The following is a 21,498-nucleotide window of genomic DNA, read 5'->3' on the forward strand; positions in this document are numbered from 1 at the left end:
ATCATAGAATTGTAAGTAGGACATGGATTTTTAATAGATATTATGTATGTATCCAGCTTTGTGCCATGAGGATTTTCCTTCATTTCACTACTTACTGGCACTTGTGTATTGGATGTGGGATCTTGCACATAAATAGTTGGTTCAGATTTACGTACTGGTTTTTCCTTCAATTCTTTTGGCTCTTCAGTGAAGTTCTTCGACTTTATACATCCCATATTTTCTGAAAAAAAAAACAGTGCATTGTTAGAATTCTACAGACCTAATTCCTGTGCTCCTTACAAATTGCAATGTAATCAACAATGATTCTAAAAGGTTTACCATCACTCTTCTACAAACACTTTGCATATGATATAGGCTTTGGTCAGGCATGAAACTCCAAGGGAAAACAAAATCAAATTGAAGTTAACTAAGCTACTAGGCCACAAGTGCCCAAAACCAATTTTACCCATGTTTCTATCTTAAAAACACTTTACTCAAATGTGAGGAACCAAAGGTTTACCAGTTACAATTATTTTAAAACTTCTCAGAGGAGTCTAAGTCTATCAGCAGCAGGGGTGGCAGATAAGTGGCTTGATTGCAGGAGCAATCAAAATCTTCCACATGTACTTACACCACAGGTTGTAGGCTCAGTAGAATTTTAGGCCACCTAACAGCCACCTGTCAGACAAGCTTGTTTTAGCAGGTGGACAGGAAAGTGGAGTTGATGCCACAATCAGATATACCATAATTCTATCAAATGGCCGGGGTTGAGTGGCCTACTCTTGAATGTGTTAAAGTGGTGTGGTTGACTTTCAAAATTAAATTTACTTGTAAATATTTTAAATTAACTTGGTTTCATTTCACATGTTTATCATTATTTATTGAGAATGGCTTAGTTAGCGTGTTGGACATACTGGCACATACGGATGTTTGCAGAAAAGTTAGGACATTTGCTTTATTGTAGGTAGAGTAATAGAGTTGTATAGCATGGAAACAAGACCTTCAGTCAAACTCGTCCACGCTGATAGATATCCTAAATTAATTCAATTCCATTTGCCAGCACTTGGCCCATATCCCTGCAAAGCCTTCATTTACCTATCCAGATGCCTTTTAAATGTTGTTGTACCAGCCTCCACCACTTCCTCTGGCAGCTCATTCCATATACCCACCACCCTGTGTGTGAAAAAAGTTGCCCTTTAGGTCCCTTTTAAATCTTTCCCCTCTAGTTTTGGACTTCCCCATCCCGGGGTAAAAAAAGACCTTGGCTATTCACCCTATTCATGCCCCTCAGATGACATTTTCATCAAGTGTCTGGTGTGGTATTTGCCACTCTGCGGGACAGCTAACCCTTCTGTTAATGCAATGTAAAGTCTACTGTCCAAGATCATGCATGGGTAGGACAATTGAAATATTATGGATGAATTCACATCCCTGAATGGACTCTTACATGGACACACATGTGGATAGCACTGCCCCACCCCTCAGCATTTAATTTTCTAACCTTCACTGAAATGCCCCCCCTACTACTTCACACACTTCCTCCCCCACACCACCACACCCATGATGATATGCCATTCTTACCTCACTGTTTCAGGCCTCTGACTGCACTGTCTGCCATCCTCTAGAAGCTTCTTTCACTCCTCTACACCCATTCCACAATCTCCTCTCACCATTGATTTATTCTTCCTGACCCTAAGCCTCTAAAAAGACTCAGTTCTCTTGCTCACCTCCCCTGTGCCTTGGAATTAAACAAGGAAAACCATTACACACTTACACACAAATGCACAAATGTCAACTAGTGCAGATTACTTTTACCTGGTCATGAAGTGGATGTCATGCGATTTTCCTACACTGCTGACTTTACCCCATGGGTATGACTTTATTAAAAACTATTTCACATCAAGCATATTCACAACATACACAATACATTACAATTATTAACCTACCACAGACTGCATAATGCTCAACACAATGTGCTGCTGAATTTATCTTCGTATTTCATCTTTGCTGTCGGAAAATCAATTTTTTGCATTCCAACAAATTAACTTACCTTACTGTTTTTGGAGAGTCTGTAAAATCTACCACTTCCCTGTTCAATGTTTCAATTAGTAGCACATTAATCAAATTTAAAATATATTTAACAATGAAAAAATCAATACTTAGATAATAAGATATATCCAGGATAATTATTTTCCCTTTTTCAGCCTTTATGCTTGTGAATTGGCATTTAATTACAAGCATTCTAGGCTTCCCACTGATGTGGCCAGACTTGGTATGTAGTGCAAAGGGAATAGCACTATATAGCTGTAGAATCTATGGACAGCCTTATTCCTGTCCCAGAGGATAGTGATCTCATGGAAAAATGTGGCAGCTCAAAGTCAATGCTGTAGTAAAACAAAATATTGTGGATAATGGAAATCTGAAACAACACAGAATGCTTGAGAAACACAAAGGTCTGGTAGCATCTGTGGACAGGAAAGAGAGTTAAAGTTTCAAGTCCAGCATGAATCTTCTTCAGAACTGGAGTAATGCTGTGCTATTACATTCCTTTAAGCAAGTGCTGGACCTACTACATCTGGCTGGAGGGATGGAGATCAGCTCATACAACGTGTAAGTAACACAAGTCATGCCAATATTTTCTCCTGCATAAATGTCAATTGCTTGATGTTTATATATTTTTCCCCATAAGAATTTTTTTATAAAAGAAAGCCTGGCTAGCGTGAGTGGAGAATGTGTAAATTTTGCAGCAAAAGTTATCAGAACTATGCAGAGTAGGTTAGATCATTCAGTAGATCATTTCCTTTCTGTCTTCCTTCTATGTTTTTTCATTTGGAATTTGATGTTTTTGCACAGAATGGATATTGGAAAATATTAGCATCTAAACACAATGTCTTGAATTTGCACACTTAAAATGGGCAAGTCACAGGCAGGTTTTGAAGACAAATTTTGAAATGAGATATTTCAATTTGTTAAAAATTGTAGCTCACTGCCTCCTTCAATTTGAAGCAATAATGATCAACAATGTCATTCCAGACCCTTTAACATTACCATTTTGTAAATCACAGCCCAACGAAGGAAGAGAGGTTGGAGTTTTATTAACAGACCAACCGGAAAATCATTACAGGGAGGAAATCGACATCACACTCCTGCTGTTGGAGGCACAAAGGTCAACTTGAACAGAATGGTTTTAATAACAACCCTGGCAAACAATCCTGGACTGGAAATAAAACGACAAATGATTCAAGACAGTTAATAGCACTATAAAAGAAAGTTCTTGCCAAAAATTAACAAACGAGCAAATAAACTTGTGGTTCATTTCTTTTTCTACGTTTGAGGACAAGCGATTCAACAAAGTGAATAAAACTTGCTTTGACTGTTAGCAAGTAAAATGTTAGTGAAATCATTATTCGTATCTTTTCTCTGCCCACCAAGCATTTTCTGTTTGCATTCATAATGATTGAATAATTGCATTGCAATGTGTGCAAGACTGGGGCCCTGACTTTAACTCCCTTAGCCAGCAAAAATGGGGCATAGAGCGGTTAAAATAAAGCCAGCCACTTATTACTTTTGATTTCTTAGTGAGTGTTGATTTTAAGCTGCTCACAAGAAAGCACTAGGAATTTTAAATATCTAAATGCCAAGGATCCCGTGCGTAAACAATACAATGGCAGAGAAATACTCTGAGAAAGACAACATCGTTTCTCTTTCCTTACAAGAAACTAACAAAATAATATCAAACAAAAAATTGGAAGATATTAATTATCCTCACTCACTATTTGCCTAGATGCCACTCCAACCAGTGACAGACATTGAACAGTTATTGTGCCAACTGCCATGTGTCTGCAGTGAAGAACTGAAAAGACTTAAAGAATTTGAGAGATCAGAATGACTTGAAAGAAGCAAGAAAATGCCTCATTTAATCCTGTAGACTGATGCTATTAAACTGTTCGCCTAATTTGTTTTTTCTTCACTCAATGCATCTATTTTTAAAGGTTTAAGGAGGCATGGAGTTTAATTTTAGAAGAATTACATGTTGATAATTCATATTTTGTTTGCCCGTGGTTAGAACTGATTGATCAGTCATAAGTTTTAGTGTCTTGTTCATTGTGGAAACGTGGTCAGTGATTTGTGTTAACCTGAGTTCATGAGGCAGGGAAGTTGGGACTGTGAGCAATTTGATTAAATCTTTAACTTGCATGACAACCTCAAGAGCAGTGGAAATGAGCATTCAGTAATTTCCCAGATGGATCATGAAAGAGTTGGGGTTGACTGTGGAATTTATCGAGGACATCATAGGAAAATAAGAGGACTTCATTTAAAAGTACACAGGATTTCCACAACCAATTTGAACAGATTGATAAAAGGTGTAGTTTTACATTTTCTTTCAAATGACAGAAATTCCAACAGTGCAACAGACACTTTCTCCTCATTCATATTTTTTGTTGAAGTCTTGGAATGATGTTTGAACCAGCTGATTGAGACATTTGCTTTTGCTTAAGAATTAAATATCTGAATAATTTCTTTAACAATCTATGGAGTTACTGGGGATTCTCCTGGCATCAAAAGTTCTCTTGTACTAAAGTACTCAGCATCACTCACTTGACCAGTCCTAACTATCGATCTTCCTATCCAATTTTCTACTTCGTCTTCCTCACCAACCTATAACACCTACCTTCCCCCCAGCCCCATTCCCATCCCCACCCCCATTTATCTCTCACCTCCCTTGCCCCTCCTCATTCCTGATGAAGGGCTTATGCCCAAAACGTCAACTCTCCTGCTACCCGGATGTTGTCTGTGCTTTTCCAGTGCCACATTTTTCGACTTTAAAGGACAATGCACTGAGCAGACAGATCTTCACAGGGAGGGAAGTTCCAAACCTTAAGTTAAACATGCATTGGGGAACTTAATTAGAAACTAAAGCTCTGGGAAGAATGCTTTATAAAGCAAGTTACAAGAAGGACCAGGAGGCTAAAACTTTAAACCACAGAAGCTTTATACTAGAGCGATTTACATTACAGGCAGCAAGGTAAGCTGTTTTCCACCCAAAATGATCAATTACATCTTTATTACATCACATGATTGGACTCAAAGTGATAGTCCAACATACCTATACAAATACACAACAATATCCTTTCTGTTACACTGTATGGTCTACTTCCATCTTCTTCATGCAAACTGACCTTCCATAACCCTTCATAACACTTAGGTATCCACACACGCATTAAATTCCTTGTACCCTAGTGTGTCTCCTTGGCCTTCATTGAACCAGAATTGGCCCAACATATAAGATTCAAACTTTTGTGTGGAAATTCTTCATTGAGCTCATCAGTCCCTGGCCTGAATTTTTGTCAATCATTTGGGAAACAAAACTGGTTTCTGAATTCTCACCCTCATTCCAGTTTCCAAAACGTTTGCTGTCATGAGAGAGGAGTGTGAATAGCAGCCCACACTACAGCACTCCTGCCCTTGTTGGCTGCTTTGAAGGAATATTTATGCAGCTACACAATTTTAGGACATTTGCAAAGAAACATGTTTTACAGCCTTTCAGAAGCACAAAGGAATGTCTCGTTCAAGTGGAGAGCCAGACAAAAATATTTAATTAACATTCCTATTAAAATATATTAGCCTTATATTTTCACGGCTATCAATCAACCATAGCTATTCACATTCTCTATCCTCCCATTGCATCGTTACAGAACTTTTGTACTTAACTACCACCAGAGCAGCATCCACATCTAAAAGATCATTAACTGCCATTTTCACCACCTCTGCCAAGATGCCATCTTTGGGCGTTCCCTCCCTCATCAGCCTACCTGGGAACTGTTCCCTCCAGGTCACTTTGGTGCACTCCTCCTACACTCTCATAGCACTCATGCAATCATAGAAGGTGTAACACCTACCCATTTACTTTCTCCCTCTTAATATTTCCAGGCACACCTTCTAGGTGAAGATTTACCTGTAATTCACTCAATCTAGTCTACTGTATTCACTGCTCACAATGCAGCCTCCTTTTTTGGGGGGATGAGGACTGGGCAACCGGTTTGTAGAATGTCTACAATCTGTCCGCACAAATGACGTTCTGGTCGCCTGCCATTTTAACACACCACCTCCTGCAGTGTTCCAAAAAAGCTCAGCACAAAGTGAAAGAACAGCACTTCACTTTCCACTGGGGAACCCTGTAGTCTTTTAGACTCAATATCCAGTTCAACAGCTTTAGGGCTTGAACACCTTCTCCCTTATCAATTCTCCCAGGCTGACCTTTACCAAAATCTTTTGCCCATTATAGGTTCCATCTCTACCTATTGTCCCCCTTCTCCCACCTCTTTTTTTCAGTTACAGTAAGTTTCAAAGCACCAAAACGTAAATTTTGCTGTCTCTCCACATAAGTTGACTCTCTATACACCTGCTGAGTTTTCCCATCAATCTCTGTTTTTGTTATAGCAATTGACAATATTTGTCAGAAGTTTTTGTTGACTACAAACCACTTAAATCATGTCTAAGTAAACACACAGGCGGAGAGAAGAAATAGCTTTTACTATAAGGTAATAGATATGGCAATTATACAAAGTTTTCCCTCCCTACCACTGTGCAACTGTTGGCTTGTTGAGATCCAAGTGGAACTCAGCCAAGTAATCACATGGAGGATATCTGAAAGAAAACTTTTTTTTGTCATCAGATGTCTTTTACCCCAGCATTAGCAACATTGCTGTCAGTTATCCAGGCCAGAACTTTGGAAGTTTCTCCTCAACCTCTCCACATTTCAACTGTTTTCTCATCCTTCAATGTTTCATTCAAAACCAAGCTCTGGTCCCCTTTTCTGAACCAAGATACTAATACTAATTCTAATATGAACACCTAGTGCCAAATTTTGTCTGAAAATATTCCTGTGATCTGCCTGGAAAGTTTTGGTACGTTGGAGATATTGCATAAACAGTGTTAAAAAGAAAATAGTGCCAAATAATTTTAGAACAAGGATAATAAGTTTGATAACAGTAAAATAAAATTGACAGACTCAACCCAGACAATGCTCACCTTGTATAGAGACTTCAGAAGATGTGGAACCAATATGTATTTAGACTGAATTTTGGACTGAAAAGACATGAAGATTACCACAAATCACATGAATAAAACAAAACAACCAGTTATGCTTGTAACAAATCAGAATTTTCAGATGAAGTTATATTAGGTTAGATTCCATACAGTGTGGAAACAGGCCGTTCGGCCCATCAAGTTCTCCGAAGAGTATTCACCCAGACCCATTTTCCTCTGACTAATGCAGCTAACACTATGGGCAATTTAGCATGGCCAATTCACCTGACCTGCACATCTTTGGACTGTGGGAGGAAACCAGAGCAGCTGGAGAAACCCATGCAGACATGGGGAGAATATGCAAACTCCACACAGACAATCACCCGAAGCTGGAATCAAACCGGGGACCCTGGCGCCATGAAGCAGCAGTGCTAACCACTAAGCCATCATGCCATTTTGTAACTATACTATTCCCTCTATCTCATCAATTTCCTTTACAATTGTTTAACCAGGTATATTTTAAATGAAGCTATCAGATTAGGTTTTAATCAGCCCTCTGGAAAAAGGCTAAGAGACAGGAGGTCTTAAAATGGCAGTAAAAGGTTTTAGAAGGACAGCTGGACATCTGTCTGTCACATGTACATTCTCAGGAGAGAGACTATCAGCCAGTTGGCCACTCACTGACTGGATGTGCACAAACAATTATTATCCTCAATTGAGAGCTACCTCTTGTCCCACCAGCATTGAGAGGGGTCACCAGCACGTAGGGAGACTACCAGGTAAACCTTGGGGTTTCTGAAAGGGATGGAAGATTGCCTGATGGTGCTGACCACCACCCCACCCCCAGAACAATGGCACTGTTACCATAGGATGTATCCCAATCAGTCCCACTCCTGCATGTTAACTGTTTAAAAAAAAGTTTGCCTTTGGAAGACAGCTTAGCATGGAAACACCTCTCCTGCCTGCACCAACAGCAGTGGCTACATCTATCAGTGATAGATAGATAAAAACTAAAATACTTCAATCTCTGATTGTTCTGGCAGCCTTGGGAGATGGGCTGCCATACTCATTTGGATGATTAAGTGGCCACTGCCAGGGCAATTGACCATTGGTAAAATGCCACACAGATCCTTGACTCCTGCCTAAAGGGTTAGGGTCCCCATTCTTGGTACCAGCAGTAGGACTATTTAGCTTTTCAAAACATTCCAGCTATAGTGCCTGACATTATAGCGTTTCAGTAATATTTTCTGTATCCTAATAATACTTTGTGTAAAATAAAACATCAATGCTTACTTGACTAACCTTGGATATTTTTGAGGAAACAATATTTCAGTTAGACCTGAATAGGTCTGATGACATTACAATGGCACATGATAGCATATGTAAACTTTCAAAAGGCCTTCTGGAAATGATATGAAAGACTCCATTAGCAATTAAGGTCTGTGGATATCAACACACAAATGCAGATTCATCATGGTAATGTCATTAGATATCAAGAGAGATGTTCATTACCTATCACTTAAAACGGGACTATCATGAGGTCAGGAGCAGAAAGGGCTTGGTGGAACCCAAACTGAATGGCAGTATGCAGATTATTGCAGAGCTAATGCTGCTTGACAACACTGTTGACACTTCCTTCCAACACATTGTTCAGGAAGGAGAGTAGGTCTATAGGGTGGTAATTGATTCGATTGGATATGTTCTAGTTTTTGTGGACAGGATCTATTTGTGTTACTTTTCATATTGATGGATAGTTGCCAGTGTTGTTGCTGAAATAGCTGGGGACCCAGTAAGTTCGGGACCATAACTTTTTTAGTATTTTTGCCAGAAGGCATTTAAAGGCCATATTCTTTGCAGTATCCAGTTACTTCAGCCATTTCTTGGGATCATGTGAAGTGAATCAAATTGAAGATTTATGTCAGTGATGTTGAGGACCTCAGGAAGAAGCCAAAATGGATAGTCCACTGGTCAAATTTGAGTGAGGATGGGTGTGAATGTCCTAGTTGTGTCTGTTTACAAAACCCTATTTCAATAGAAATGGTTTCAGATTTTTAAGCATCTACTCTGAATTTCCCATTGTTCACTCCTGTATTCTCCAGGAAACATTTTAACTTGACAAACATGCATATCAGGAACCCATTTGCCCTGTCAATGATCTTTGCCATAGTTGTTTATTTTTCACATTAGATTAGATTACTTACAGTGTGGAAACAGGCCCTTTAGCCCAACAAGTCCACGCCGAACTGCCAAAGCGCCACCACCCAGACCCATTCCCCTAACACTACGGGCAATTTAGCCAGGTCAATTCACCTAACTTGTACATTTTTGGATTGTGGGAGGAAACCAGAGCACCCAGAGGAAACCCACGCAGACACGGGAAGAATGTGCAAACTCCACACAGAGTCGCCTGAGGCAGGAATTGAACCCCAGGTCTCTGGCGCTGTGAGGCAGCAGTGCTAACCACTGTGCTGCCCACAAATGATTGAATTTAAACTCCACCACAGTGAGATTTGAACTCATGCTGGGCCTCTGCATGTAAGACCAGTGGCATTACCATTATTCCACAGTCTGCCTTAGCATTAGCATTCTGTTTCCAACCAGAGTGAGGCAGGAAGGATAATATCCTGGAAACAACTTATACTTGTGCTTCAGCTGCCACAGGATTACAAAACAGGCTCAAGGAGGATACTTCTGGTGCTTTCACTCTTTGGTTTATTGCTGCAGGAAATTAGGGAGTGAAGTGAGTTGATATTTGCCAAGGATTGAAGATAGATATCAGTCTCTCCAACTAAGCAGGCATGGATAGCAATGGCCAAGCAAGCGAGCAGCAGAAGGTTGCTTGAACTAAGAGCCAGTGGCCCAAGATGTTCAAGAAGCTCATCTAAGGGAAAGAGATTGTGTCAAACCCCTTCAGGTACTTCTGATATTCCCAGCATTTCCCTGCCCAGCATTGCTCAAACTAATATACCTCCCATCTCCATTCATTCTTCTATCATAAGAAATCTTTCATTCTCATCTGGGCATCCAAGACACAGTCATTTCTGCATCATCTTACACATGCTCACAGTCACTATTCACAAAGGTTCGTTTTTTTCTGCTTCATACAATCAATTACTTACAACTCTCTGCTTTCTCTTCTTGCAGAGTAGAGAACAGAACTCCAAGGAGAGGAAGTGAATGGGGACTTTCAGTGATGATCTCCTTGATTGCTGCTGCTTATACCAGCCGAACTGGTTCAGTGGCAGGGAGGATTTGTTCCAAGAGGCTGATGGCAGCAATGAATTGCTATGAATGTTTGATTTACCTGAATAACTGGTGTTTATACAGAGTCAAGTAAACTGTTTCTAAACCTATAGACTCTGTGTAAGGGGTCTCTTTGGAGTTTGAATTCCATGTCCAATTCCTCTATACTGTAAAACAACAAGTGGATAAGGAGAAGGCAGCTGATATTGTTCTTGCTACTGCTCATCTTTTTTCCACATCAGAGTTCTGATGTAGAGCTGCTCAAGCTGCACCCAAATTGCAGTGAAGGTTGACAGCAAGCAGTGCAGGTTGAGAGAGGTATAAAAAAAATGAATCGATTTCCAAGGATTTATAAAACATGTTCCAAGTAACAAGAAAAACTCAGAGGAAGTGCTATGAACAGTAACATTTCACCTGGACATGGCTGCAGCTATTCAGGTCACTGTTTGAAGACTTCTCAGCTTTGTCTGTTTCACTGAAAAACAAGTCCTGCTGCACTCACACCTGGTAAATTTCAAATTGCTCTTCACTCTGTTTCCCAAGCCAAATGTCAGGTTGAAATGCTCAGTAAGTTTCTCACTCATCTGCAAACCCACCTCGGTTAAATACAATCATGGGAGGAATTATTCTCAGTTCTGATTCAGATTTTATTGGTTCTTTAATGCTTTGCTTGTATAGTGTTCAAATCAGCTTTCATCTCTTGTTGCCCTATTTTAATTTTCAGGTGTTCGAGATCACAGTTAACAAATGCAGGCAGTCAATGATTTGTAAAAACCTTTTGATAGTTTGAGTTTGTTAAGCAGCAGTTTAAATATGATAATGTTATATGTCAGTTAAGTAAGCAATTTATACAGCTGGGACAACGAGCTGTCCCCTTTCCCACCTCCACTTGAATATTAGTTTTCATTGCTTCTAAAGAACAAAAATCTTACTTTTGAAACGATTGCACTAATAGTAGGGTAGTGTGGCACTCAACAAATCTTTTGTTTATGTCAGTAGAAGGCTCATAACTATTGTAAGGAGAAAGTGAGGATTGCAGATGCTGGAAATCCGAGTCAAAAAGTGTGGTGCTAGCAAAGCACAGCCAGTCAGCCAGCATCCGAGGAACAAGAGAGTTGATGTTTTGAGCATAAGCTTTTCATCAGGAATGACATTCTTGATGAAGAGCTTATGCTTGAAATGTTGACATTCCTGCTCCTTGGATGTTGTCCGACTGGCTGTGCTTTTCCAGCACGACAATTTTTGACTCATTACTACTGTAACACAGATCGAGGCGGTCTCACACTACACAGGACATACCAAATATGAAATTTTGAGTTTACAGAGTTTTCGGGAGGACCTCAGTTTCCAACATTTATGTCTTGATGGCCTTCACATGATGGAGCAGCCAAAATTGTGCATAGAATGATAACCAAAGTTTTCTACAAAAATCATCATTATTTACTCATGTATTCACTGCATTTACGTAGAAAAGACAAGTCTGAAGACTTTCATAATCTGTTAACTAATTTTTCATTTCATAGGAACATTTTCACATATTCCCCTGTACCTAAGTCCAAATCATCAAACAATGATTACTTGCTATCACTCTCCAATTAAAGATGGGGGTTGGGGGGGGGGGGGGGGGGGGGGGGGGGGGGGGACCTGACTGAGGTCTACAAAATCATGAAATGTACGTATAGGGTGGATAGCAAGAAGCTTTTTCCCCAAGAGTCATGAGTTCAAAGTGAGAGGGGAAAAGTTTAAGGGAGATGTGTGTGGAAAGTTCTTTATGCAGAGGGAGGTGGTAGAGGCAGGCACGACAGCGTCATTTAAGATGCATCTAGACAGGTATGTGTATGGGCAGGGAACAAAGGGATATAGATCCTTAGAAAATAGGCAACAGATTTAGATAGAGAATCTGGACCAATGCAGGCTTGGCAGGCCATAGGGCCTGTTCCTGAGCTGTATGTTTCTTTGTTCTTCATCCATTTCCTGTTCAACCATTTGCATATTAGATTAGATTCCCTACAGTATGGAACAGGGCTTTTGGCCCAACAAGTCCACACTGACCCTCCGAAGAGTAACCCACCCAGACCTATTTCCCTCTGACTAATGCACCTAACACTATGGGCAATTTAGCATGGCCAATCTTTGGACTGTGGGAGGAATCCGGAGCACCTGGAAGAAATTCACGCAGACACGGGGAGAGTGTGCAAACTCCACACAGGCAGTCGCCTGAGGCTGCAATCAAACCCGGGTCTCTGGCGCGGGGAGGCTGCAGTGCTAACCACTGAGCCACCGTGCCGTCCTACGGTGGATATACCACACGGTATATTTTGGACTATATTTCCTTTTTCACTGGACATTAGAATTTTTCAACATAAGTCTTGCAAGGCATTCTATTGAATTAATTCAGAAAAATATATCACCAACTGCATAACTTATCTTGCTGGTAGCAACCACTTGTCAATAAATCCAATAAATTCATGTCAGCTATTCAGAATAGCAGATACATTTCTAAATGTTCACTATTGGTCTTAATTCGAACTCCATCTGAGAGGAAAGTGTCAAAAGGAAATTAAAGAGATGCTCCTTTTGAAGTACAGCCATCTTCATTTTATTGCGAACGTTTTAAGTATCCAGGTTAGGCTTCCATAATGCTATCTGCCATATCAATTGGAGGCCAGAGCAGGGACCAGTGGAGGCATGCCCACTGCTGGGTCAAGAGTCAAAAGAGACCGGAAAATGAAAATTTTAATTCTATATAAGCTTCATTATAGACCAGGAAGAGAAAGTGTGTTCCTTTAGGTGCCACTAGGCAAGCTTTGGATACCATTCTCTTGGGTGACATTTCCCAAAACCGTGATTACCTCTGGATTCTGGATCCCATTACACACAAAAAGAGTCTTTCTTTCAAAACCTCTCCACCAATTTTGCCACGTCTCAACTGGTAGGCACATATCTCCCAAAATTCAGGCTGTGTTTTTATGCTATCCTAATTTCAGTTCTGTCCTGTTGGCCTAATCAGTGAGTTTAGTAAATTCTCAGGTAGACATCTGAACCTAAATATAAACAAAAAGCTAAGGAGTCAAATTCTTTCCAGTCCTCAATACATAAGCTTTTCATTCATAGCCAGATATCCTGCCAACAAATAGTGAGGCCATTCTATCTCAAATTGCAGCATTTCAACTGTAGGTAGGCCAGTAGCAAAGAGAATTGGAAACTCATCTACTGCTTCGGAGACCAGACCTTGACTATTTTAACTCTTTGGCTTCATTAAACTCCCATCAGTTGACTTCTGTCCTGTGATTAATGGAGAGCAGCTGAAAGATCACCCACCAACCCACCTACCAACAAAAGTAAGTGGGTCAATTGCTTCTCCATTTCAAATCATAGAAATCACAGCTTTTGGAAGGGGTCAGCAACACACTAGGTCTTCCCTTTGGGGCCCAAAGTGCAGGTGAACTGATGCAGACGCCACAGAAAATAATTTTAACTAAAGCATCTACTTAGTGTTCTCTTGGTCTTGACATTCTTCATAAAATCTGCATCTTGAAGAAAAACGGCAGTGCTTTGTTTGCTCAGGATGTCAGTTAAAATAGTAATGGCCTTGATGCATCATCATGATTATGTAAAGAAGGACATCAAGCCACAAGTGGTGGGATCATAGCAGCTTTCTGACAGGTAAATAGCTTACAATATTTGGGCAAGTCTGTTTAAACATTGCTCCAATTTTTCCATACCTGACATTAACTATGGATGTTTAGTTTATTCTTCTCTCTCCTGGAGCATTGGAGTTACAATGGATATTATTCTTCTACTACATAATCTCATATTTTAGGCAAATTCAATGATTATCACCAGAGCCTCTTGTTTAGTTCCAACATCTCAAATTGTATGCCATTAGACTTCCCCATTTTGTGTGGACGAGGAGGTGCCAATGTTGGACTAGGGTGGACGAAGTTAAAAATCACACGACACCAGGTTATAGTCCAACAGGTTTATTTGGAAGTATTAGCTTTTGCAGAACTGCTCATTTACCTCTAACTTCACACCTTTGCTGCATTAAAGATATGAGGTTAGAGGTGAAGAACAGCACTCTGAAAACTAGTATTTCCAAGTAAACCTGTTGAACTTTAAGCTGGTTTTGTGTGATTTTTTAACTTCATCCACTTTGTGTTTAGTGCATTTAGGAAATGCCTTTTCTATGCTAATCAAGATTTTATGTTCTCCTGTAGTATGCCTTTTACATTCACAATCATTCATATGTAAATAATGCAAAATGTTTATTTAATAACTATGCTATACAATCATTCCTGAGCAACTCTATTTTTACATTTTATTTCAAAACAGGATGAGGACAAAGAGTTGTAACAGTTTAATTTAAGCTGACATTGACTCATGGTTTTGATGAGAACTATCTATTTAAGTTATAATGGAATACTGCTATGGGAAGGCAGTCAGATTGGATTCCATAATGGAGATCAAATGATGTGAAGAGCTTTCTTCACCCAATATTTAGCAACAATTTATGGCTCAGAATTTCCTCAGTTGTTACTGCTCTACCCCTACAGAAGTGGGCAAAGTCAATATCTAAATCAAACCATATCTGTACCTCAAAACAAACCACTTGAGAGTGGTTTGCTCATATGTCCTCACTCAACATAGCCTGTATGATACTGAAATAAATCTTTATCAATACAAGAATAGAGATTTTTTTCCAAAAAAACCTAAAAGAGCCACTTATAGTTCAATATGAAATCAGAAATATACTTCCATTTAAAGATGTAGAGTTCCACTGTTAACAACATACAAATTAAAATGAATGAGCCACTTGTTTTATCAAAAAGAATAAAAAATATGTCAAATGGATAATAAAGCTTAATCTCCAGAGAAACAAAGTATATTGCATTCAATCTTTAAATAGTGCTAAGAAGAGGAAATGAAAGTCTAAGCGGAACTGAAGTGCGTTCACAGCAACATGAGGATAGCTTGCTGGGTTGTACCTAAAATTGAAGGATTGATGGTAGACAAAAATGTGGAGTTTAGAACGCAAGCAAAACAGCTATGGCCCTAAATTGTGGTAGATGAGGTTCGAAGAGCCTAATGACCTATTATGCTCCAAAGTCTTACATTCTAACACTTGGTCACATGACAGGTTGAACATAATAGAAATTATGCATTTTGGTAGGAATGAGGCAGTGAGGCAAATAAAGAAACAAAGTGCAGCAACAACCAGATCTAGGGATGTATGTACACACAAATATTGAGTATGGCAGATAAGTTTAGAAAGCGGTTAGTGAGGTTTATGGGATCTTTTGCTTTATTAATAAAAGCTCAAAATACAAAGTCAGAAAAGTAAAATTAAGACTCTATAAAAAGGATTAGTTCACTTTTACTTGGAGAAATTTGTTCAATTGAACATTTAGTAAAGACTTGGAGGGCAGAAGGCAAGGATTAACTCATCAGAATGTAGAACAGTACTGCACAGTACAGGCCCTTTGGCCCTTAATGTTGCGTCAACCTTTATCCTACTCTAAGATCAGATTAACCTACAGATCCTTCATTGTTCTAACTTCCATGTGCCTATACAAGAGCCGCTTAAAGATCCCTAATGTATCTGATTCTATTACCACTGCTGTCAGTGCATTCCACACACCCACCACTGTCTGAGTAAAAGTCCTACCTCTGACATCTCCCCTAAACCTTCCTCCAACCACCTTAAAATTATGCCCCCTTATGATAGACATTTCTGCCATGGGAAAAAGTCTCTGGCTATCCACTCTATCTATGCCTCTCAATATCTCGTACACCTCTATCAAATCACCTCTCATCTTTCGCTCCAATGAGAAAAGCCCTAGTTTCCTCAACTTCTCTTCATAAGACATGCCCTCCAGTCCAGGAAGCATCCTGGTAAATCTCCTCTGCATCCTCTCTAAAGCTTCCACATCTTTCCTATACTGAGGCAACCAGAACTGAAAACAATATTCCAAGTGTGGTCTAACCAGGACCCTATAGAGCTGCTGGCTCTTAAACTCAATACCCCTGCTTTCTTAACAATCCGAGCAACCTGGGTGGCAACTTTGAGGGATCTATGGACACAGACACGCAAGATCCCTCCGTCCCTCCACACTGTCAAGAATCCTGCCTTTAACCCTGTATTCTGCATTCAAATTCGACCTTTCACACTCCAGGTTGAACTTCATCTGCCATTTTTCAGCCCAGTTCTGCATCTTAGTAATGTCTTGTTGCACCCTACAAAAGCCCTCCACACAATCCACAACTCCACGGTGTCATCGGCAAACTTACTAACCCAGCTTTCTACTTCCTCATCCAAGTCATTTATAAAAATCACAAAGAGCAGAGGTCCCAGAACTGATTCCTCTGTTACACCACTGGTCACCAAGATTCAAGCTGAATATTTTCCATCTATCACCACCCTCTGTCTTCTATGGACCAGCCAATTCTGTATTCAGACAGAATTGTATTCCATGCCTCCTTACTTTCTGAATGAGTCTACCATGGGAAACCCTATCAAATGCGTTGTTAAAATCCATGTACATCACATCCACTGCTCTACTTTCATCAATGTGTTTTGTTACATCCTTAAAAGAACTTATAAGATTTGTGAGGCTTGACCTTATAATTTATTATAGCTAACATTATACAGCATAGATAAAATGGGCCAAGTAGCCTCCTTCAATATTACATTGCATTCTGATGTTAAGAATTGTTTGGAGGCAAGTGTGACAACCAATTTGTATACCACAATATTCCAGAAATAGCAAAAGAGATGACTGACCGTGTGGTGTTGAGTACTGGTCAGGATATGGGAACGGCTTTGCAAATGAAAAGAATGTTTCATTAGGTCGGTGAGTACTCAAATTAGTATGTCATCCAAACATCCATTGCTATGAATGAGGCACTTCATCGGTATTAAAATTGAACCTATATCACCAGAGTCAGACACAACCAGTGTAACCTTTGAAGGATAGAGGCTTACAAGTTCCTTTAGAAATGTCTACATTTAGTTTCCAAGTGCAATTCAAAGGGTAAATTGATGAAAGATCATCAACACAGATAATTTGCTGACATATAGGATCAGCAAATTAGCAACTCTACACCACTGTGCTTCTCATCTTGACTAATAAACCTGCATTATAGGCCTTTTGCCTTGGATAATAATAGCTAACTTTACTTAATAGCTGAAGTTCAGTTTCTGTAAGTGACATTTGGATTATGTAGACTGATGTTGCCATCACTTTATTCACATCAGTATTGCATCATTGAGATTCTGTAACAAACTTTCTTAACCAAAAATCTCACTCAAAGTATGCGTGTATGAAAGAGAAAGAGGGAGCAGAAAGTTGAGGCAAGGTCACAATTTGATCTTACTAAATGGCGCAGCAGATTTGAAGTGCCAAAAGGCCTACAGCTACTTTTGATTCTCATGATCTTATGACAAATGCCAACATATTATTTGCTTTCATACTTTCCTGCTGTATCTGCATATTAACTTTTTACTTCATACATAAGGACACCAAAATACCTCTGAACACAAATGTTTAGTAGTTTCTAGGAATCATGATCCAATTTAACTGTTAGAAACTCATTGGATCAATTGAACAATCTGATTTAGGATCAAAACAAAACATTGCTAGCTACAGCTTTTTATTAAAGTAATATCTATTTTTTGCTATAAAAATCATAGAACTTATCATATTTAAAGTTATTTTTATTTAAAATGTTCAATGGTGCATAGTGCATGCAAATTTATAAGTAAAATTTATGGAATTTGATCACACTCAGAGAAAGCACCCTGTTATCTTAAAGATTTTAGCATCCATCACTACTTATCCACATTAGTAAGAACCAAAATACAGAAGATTTTTACTGCCTCTGATGTTGGTAAACACTGTTAAGATTTTAAACCAAAAATAAGGAACAACATACAAAAGGACAGAGTTCAGCTGTTTGTCCATTTCACTCACTCAAAACAGCCCAGCAACAGAAAACTACTTACCTTTCAACCGTATCCAAATGAGATAAAATTGGTCTTTTTGTTGTACCGACTCCAAAGTAAGTTTTCTACATGTAGATTTTTTTTACCGTTTAAAGCAAACAGAGGAGTTTTTGCAACATTGAATGGTAAGCAGTTCAGAAAAAATTTACAGCTGCCTTAGCCACTCCCCACAAGCACAACTAAAATTGAGGAACTAGCTTGTGAGTTTTTTTTGTGTTACTTCCTGGTGTTTATATAAAATCAAAAAACCTCCCAGCCCAGACTAGCATGCAATTTGCATGATCTGCAATAATTTACCAGCTACTGTTTACTGTGATATAAACACTAAGTGAATTGGCTAAAATGAAACAAAAGGATTGCAATTGTATTGTTATTTGGCTGTGAAACTAACACTGCGGTAAAGGAGAGTTAATTCATTCAATTTAAAAATCCATCTTCCTTGGACATGTGAAGTCCCACCATACAATTAAAAGACAGAAAAGAGTAACTGTTTATAATAGCCATCACATGGTTCACATGTCAAACTTTATAGCTGGAACGAAAGCTAAGATTCACTCCCTTGTGATATAAAATAAACAAAAAAAGTTAACAAGGGCTTCTCCAGAAATGAATTGGGTCATTAAAAACAACAACCTTGGCCTTCAGGGCTTATCCAAACATGTGAAGAAAAGCCACATGTTGACATTTTTGATCATGTCATTCTAAAACTCAAAACTGCGAATGATCATATCATTGTCGGGGCATGAAAGGAATTCTAAATTCTATGTATATGTGAGAAATATTCCAAAATAATTTGGATGAAATTATCACTATACAAACAGTGACAAAAGGAGGAAAAGCAAATTTATAGTATTCTTAAAATATGGAGGAAAATTTCTGTTTTGAGTGGCTGTGGACGTAGTTTATATGGACTTTAGTAAAGCATTTGATAAGCAGATTGGTACAAAAGTTAAAATCACATGGAATTTGGATGGGCTGGGTAGATGGATACAAAACGGGCTTAGTCATAGAAGACAAGAGGGTAGCGGTGAAAAGGTGCTTTCAGAATGGACACCGGTAAGCAGTAGTGTTCCACAGGGATCCATCTTAGGTTCTCTGTTGTTTGTAATATAGATAAATGATCTTTGAGGAAAATGTGGGTGGACTGATTAGTATGTTGGCAGATGACACAAAGATTGGTGTCTTTAGATCAAGTAGATTGGATGGGGCTGTGTTTGTGCAGTGTGTCCAGGAAGCTTTTCTAACTCAGTATGTAGATTGTCCAACCAGAGGGGAAGCCATATTAGATTTGGTACTCAGTAATGAGCCGGGACAAGTGATGGGCTTGTTAGTGGGTGAACATTTTGGTGATGGTGACCACAATTCTGTGACTTTCACCTTGGTTATGGAGAGAGATAGGTGCGCACAACAGGGTAGATTTTACAATTGGGGGAAGGGAAATTACGATGCTGTAAGACAGGATTTGAGGAGCATAAGTTGGAAGCATAGGCTGTCAGGGAAGGATGTGGTGGAAATGTGGAACTTTTTCAAGGAGCAGATACGACGGGTCCTTAATATGTATGTACCTATCAGGCAGGAAAGAAATGGTCGTGTGAGGGAGCCTTGGTTGACGAGGGAGGTTGAATGTCTAGTAAAGAGGAAGAAGGAGGCTTACATAAGGTTGAGGAAACAGGGTTCAGACAGAGCAGTGGAGGGATACAGGACAGCCAGAATGGACCTGAAGAAAGGGATTAGGAGAGCTAAGAGAGGGCATGAAAAATCCTTGGCGGATAGGATCAAGGATAACCCCAAGGCATTTTATGCGTATGTGAGAAACATGAGAATGACGAGAACGAGGGTAGGTCCGATCAAGGACAGTCGTGGGAGATTGTGTATTGAGTCGGAAGAGATAGGAGAGGTCTTGAATGAGTACTTTTCTTCAGTATCTACGAACGAGAGGGACCGTATTGTTGAAGAGGAGAGTGTGAAACGGACTGGTAAGCTAGAAGAGATACTTGTTAGGAAGGAAGATGTGTTGGACATTTTGAGCAACTTGAGGATAGACAAGTCCCCCAGGCCTGTTGGGATATATCCTAGGATTATGTGGGAAGCAAGAGAGGAAATTGCAGTACCGTTGGCAATGATCTTTTCGTCTTCACTGTCAACGGGGGTGGTACCAGGGGACTGGAGAGTAGCGAATGTTGTGCCCCTGTTCAAAAAAGGGAATAGGGATAACCCCAGGAATTACAGGCCAGTTAGTCTTACTTCTGTGGTAGGCAAAGTAATGGAAAGGGTACTGAGGGATAGGATTTATGAGTATCTGGAAAGACACTGCTTGATTAGGGACAGCCAGCACAGATTTGTGAAGGGTAGGTCTTGCCTTACAAGTCTTATTGAATTCTTTGAGGAGGTGACCAAGCATGTGGATGAGGGTAGAGCAGTGGATGTAGTGTACATGGATTTTAGTAAGGCATTTGATAAGGTTCCCCATGGTAGGCTTATGCGGAAAGTCAGGAGGCATGGGATAGAGGGAAACTTGGCCAATCGGATTGAAAACTGGCTAACCGGTCGAAGTCAGAGAGTGGTGGTAGATGGTAAATATTCAGCCTGGAGCCCAGTTACAAGTGGAGTTCCGCAGGGATCAGTTCTGGGTCCTCTGCTGTTTGTAATTTTTATTAATGACTTGGATGAGGGAGTTGAAGGGTGGGTCAGTAAATTTGCAGATGATACGAAGATTGGTGGAGTTGTGGACAGTGAGGAGGGCTGTTGTCGGCTGCAAAGGGACTTAGATATGTTGCAGAGCTGGACTGAGGAGTGGCAGATGGAGTTCAACCCTGCCAAGTGTGAGGTTGTCCATTTTGGAAGAACAAATAAGAATGCTGAATACAGGGTTAACGGTAGAGTTCTTAGTCAGGTGGAGGAACAGAGGGATCTTGGGGTCTATGTACATAGATCTTTGAAAGTTGCCACTCAGGTGGATAGAGCTTGTAAGAAGGCCTATGGTGTATTAGCGTTCATTAGCAGAGGGATTGAATTCAAGAGTTGTGAAATGATTTTGCAGCTGTACAGGACTTTGGTTAGGCCACATTTGGAGTACTGTGTGCAGTTCTGGTCGCCTCACTTTAGGAAAGATGTGGAAGCTTTGGAGAGGGTGCAGAGAAGATTTACCAGGATATTGCCTGGAATGGAGAATAGGTCGTACGAGGACAGGTTGAGAGTTCTCGGCCTTTTCTCGTTGGAACGGCGAAGGATGAGGGGTGACA

General features: G+C 39.8%; 1 protein-coding gene across 2 annotated transcripts in view; it reads right to left on the reverse strand.

The window, feature by feature from the left end:
* The window catches only part of lyn (LYN proto-oncogene, Src family tyrosine kinase), a 108,642-nt gene extending 90,225 nt beyond the window's left edge, over window positions 1–18,417 (reverse strand). The window contains exons 1-2 of one of the 2 annotated variants that reach the window (XM_060823449.1): window positions 18,257–18,417; window positions 156–220 (exon numbers count right to left, since the gene is read on the reverse strand). In XM_060823449.1, coding sequence (XP_060679432.1) covers window positions 156–215 — 60 coding nt within the window. In that variant the 5' untranslated portion in view covers window positions 216–220; window positions 18,257–18,417. Of the gene's footprint in view, window positions 1–95; window positions 221–18,256 lie in introns of both variants that reach the window. The other variant, XM_060823445.1, reaches the window with a different exon arrangement.
* Between the last annotated feature and the right edge of the window lie 3,081 nt (window positions 18,418–21,498).

The sequence above is a fragment of the Hemiscyllium ocellatum genome, chromosome 4, assembly GCF_020745735.1.
Source record: "Hemiscyllium ocellatum isolate sHemOce1 chromosome 4, sHemOce1.pat.X.cur, whole genome shotgun sequence".
Classification (NCBI taxonomy): Eukaryota; Metazoa; Chordata; class Chondrichthyes; order Orectolobiformes; family Hemiscylliidae; genus Hemiscyllium; species Hemiscyllium ocellatum.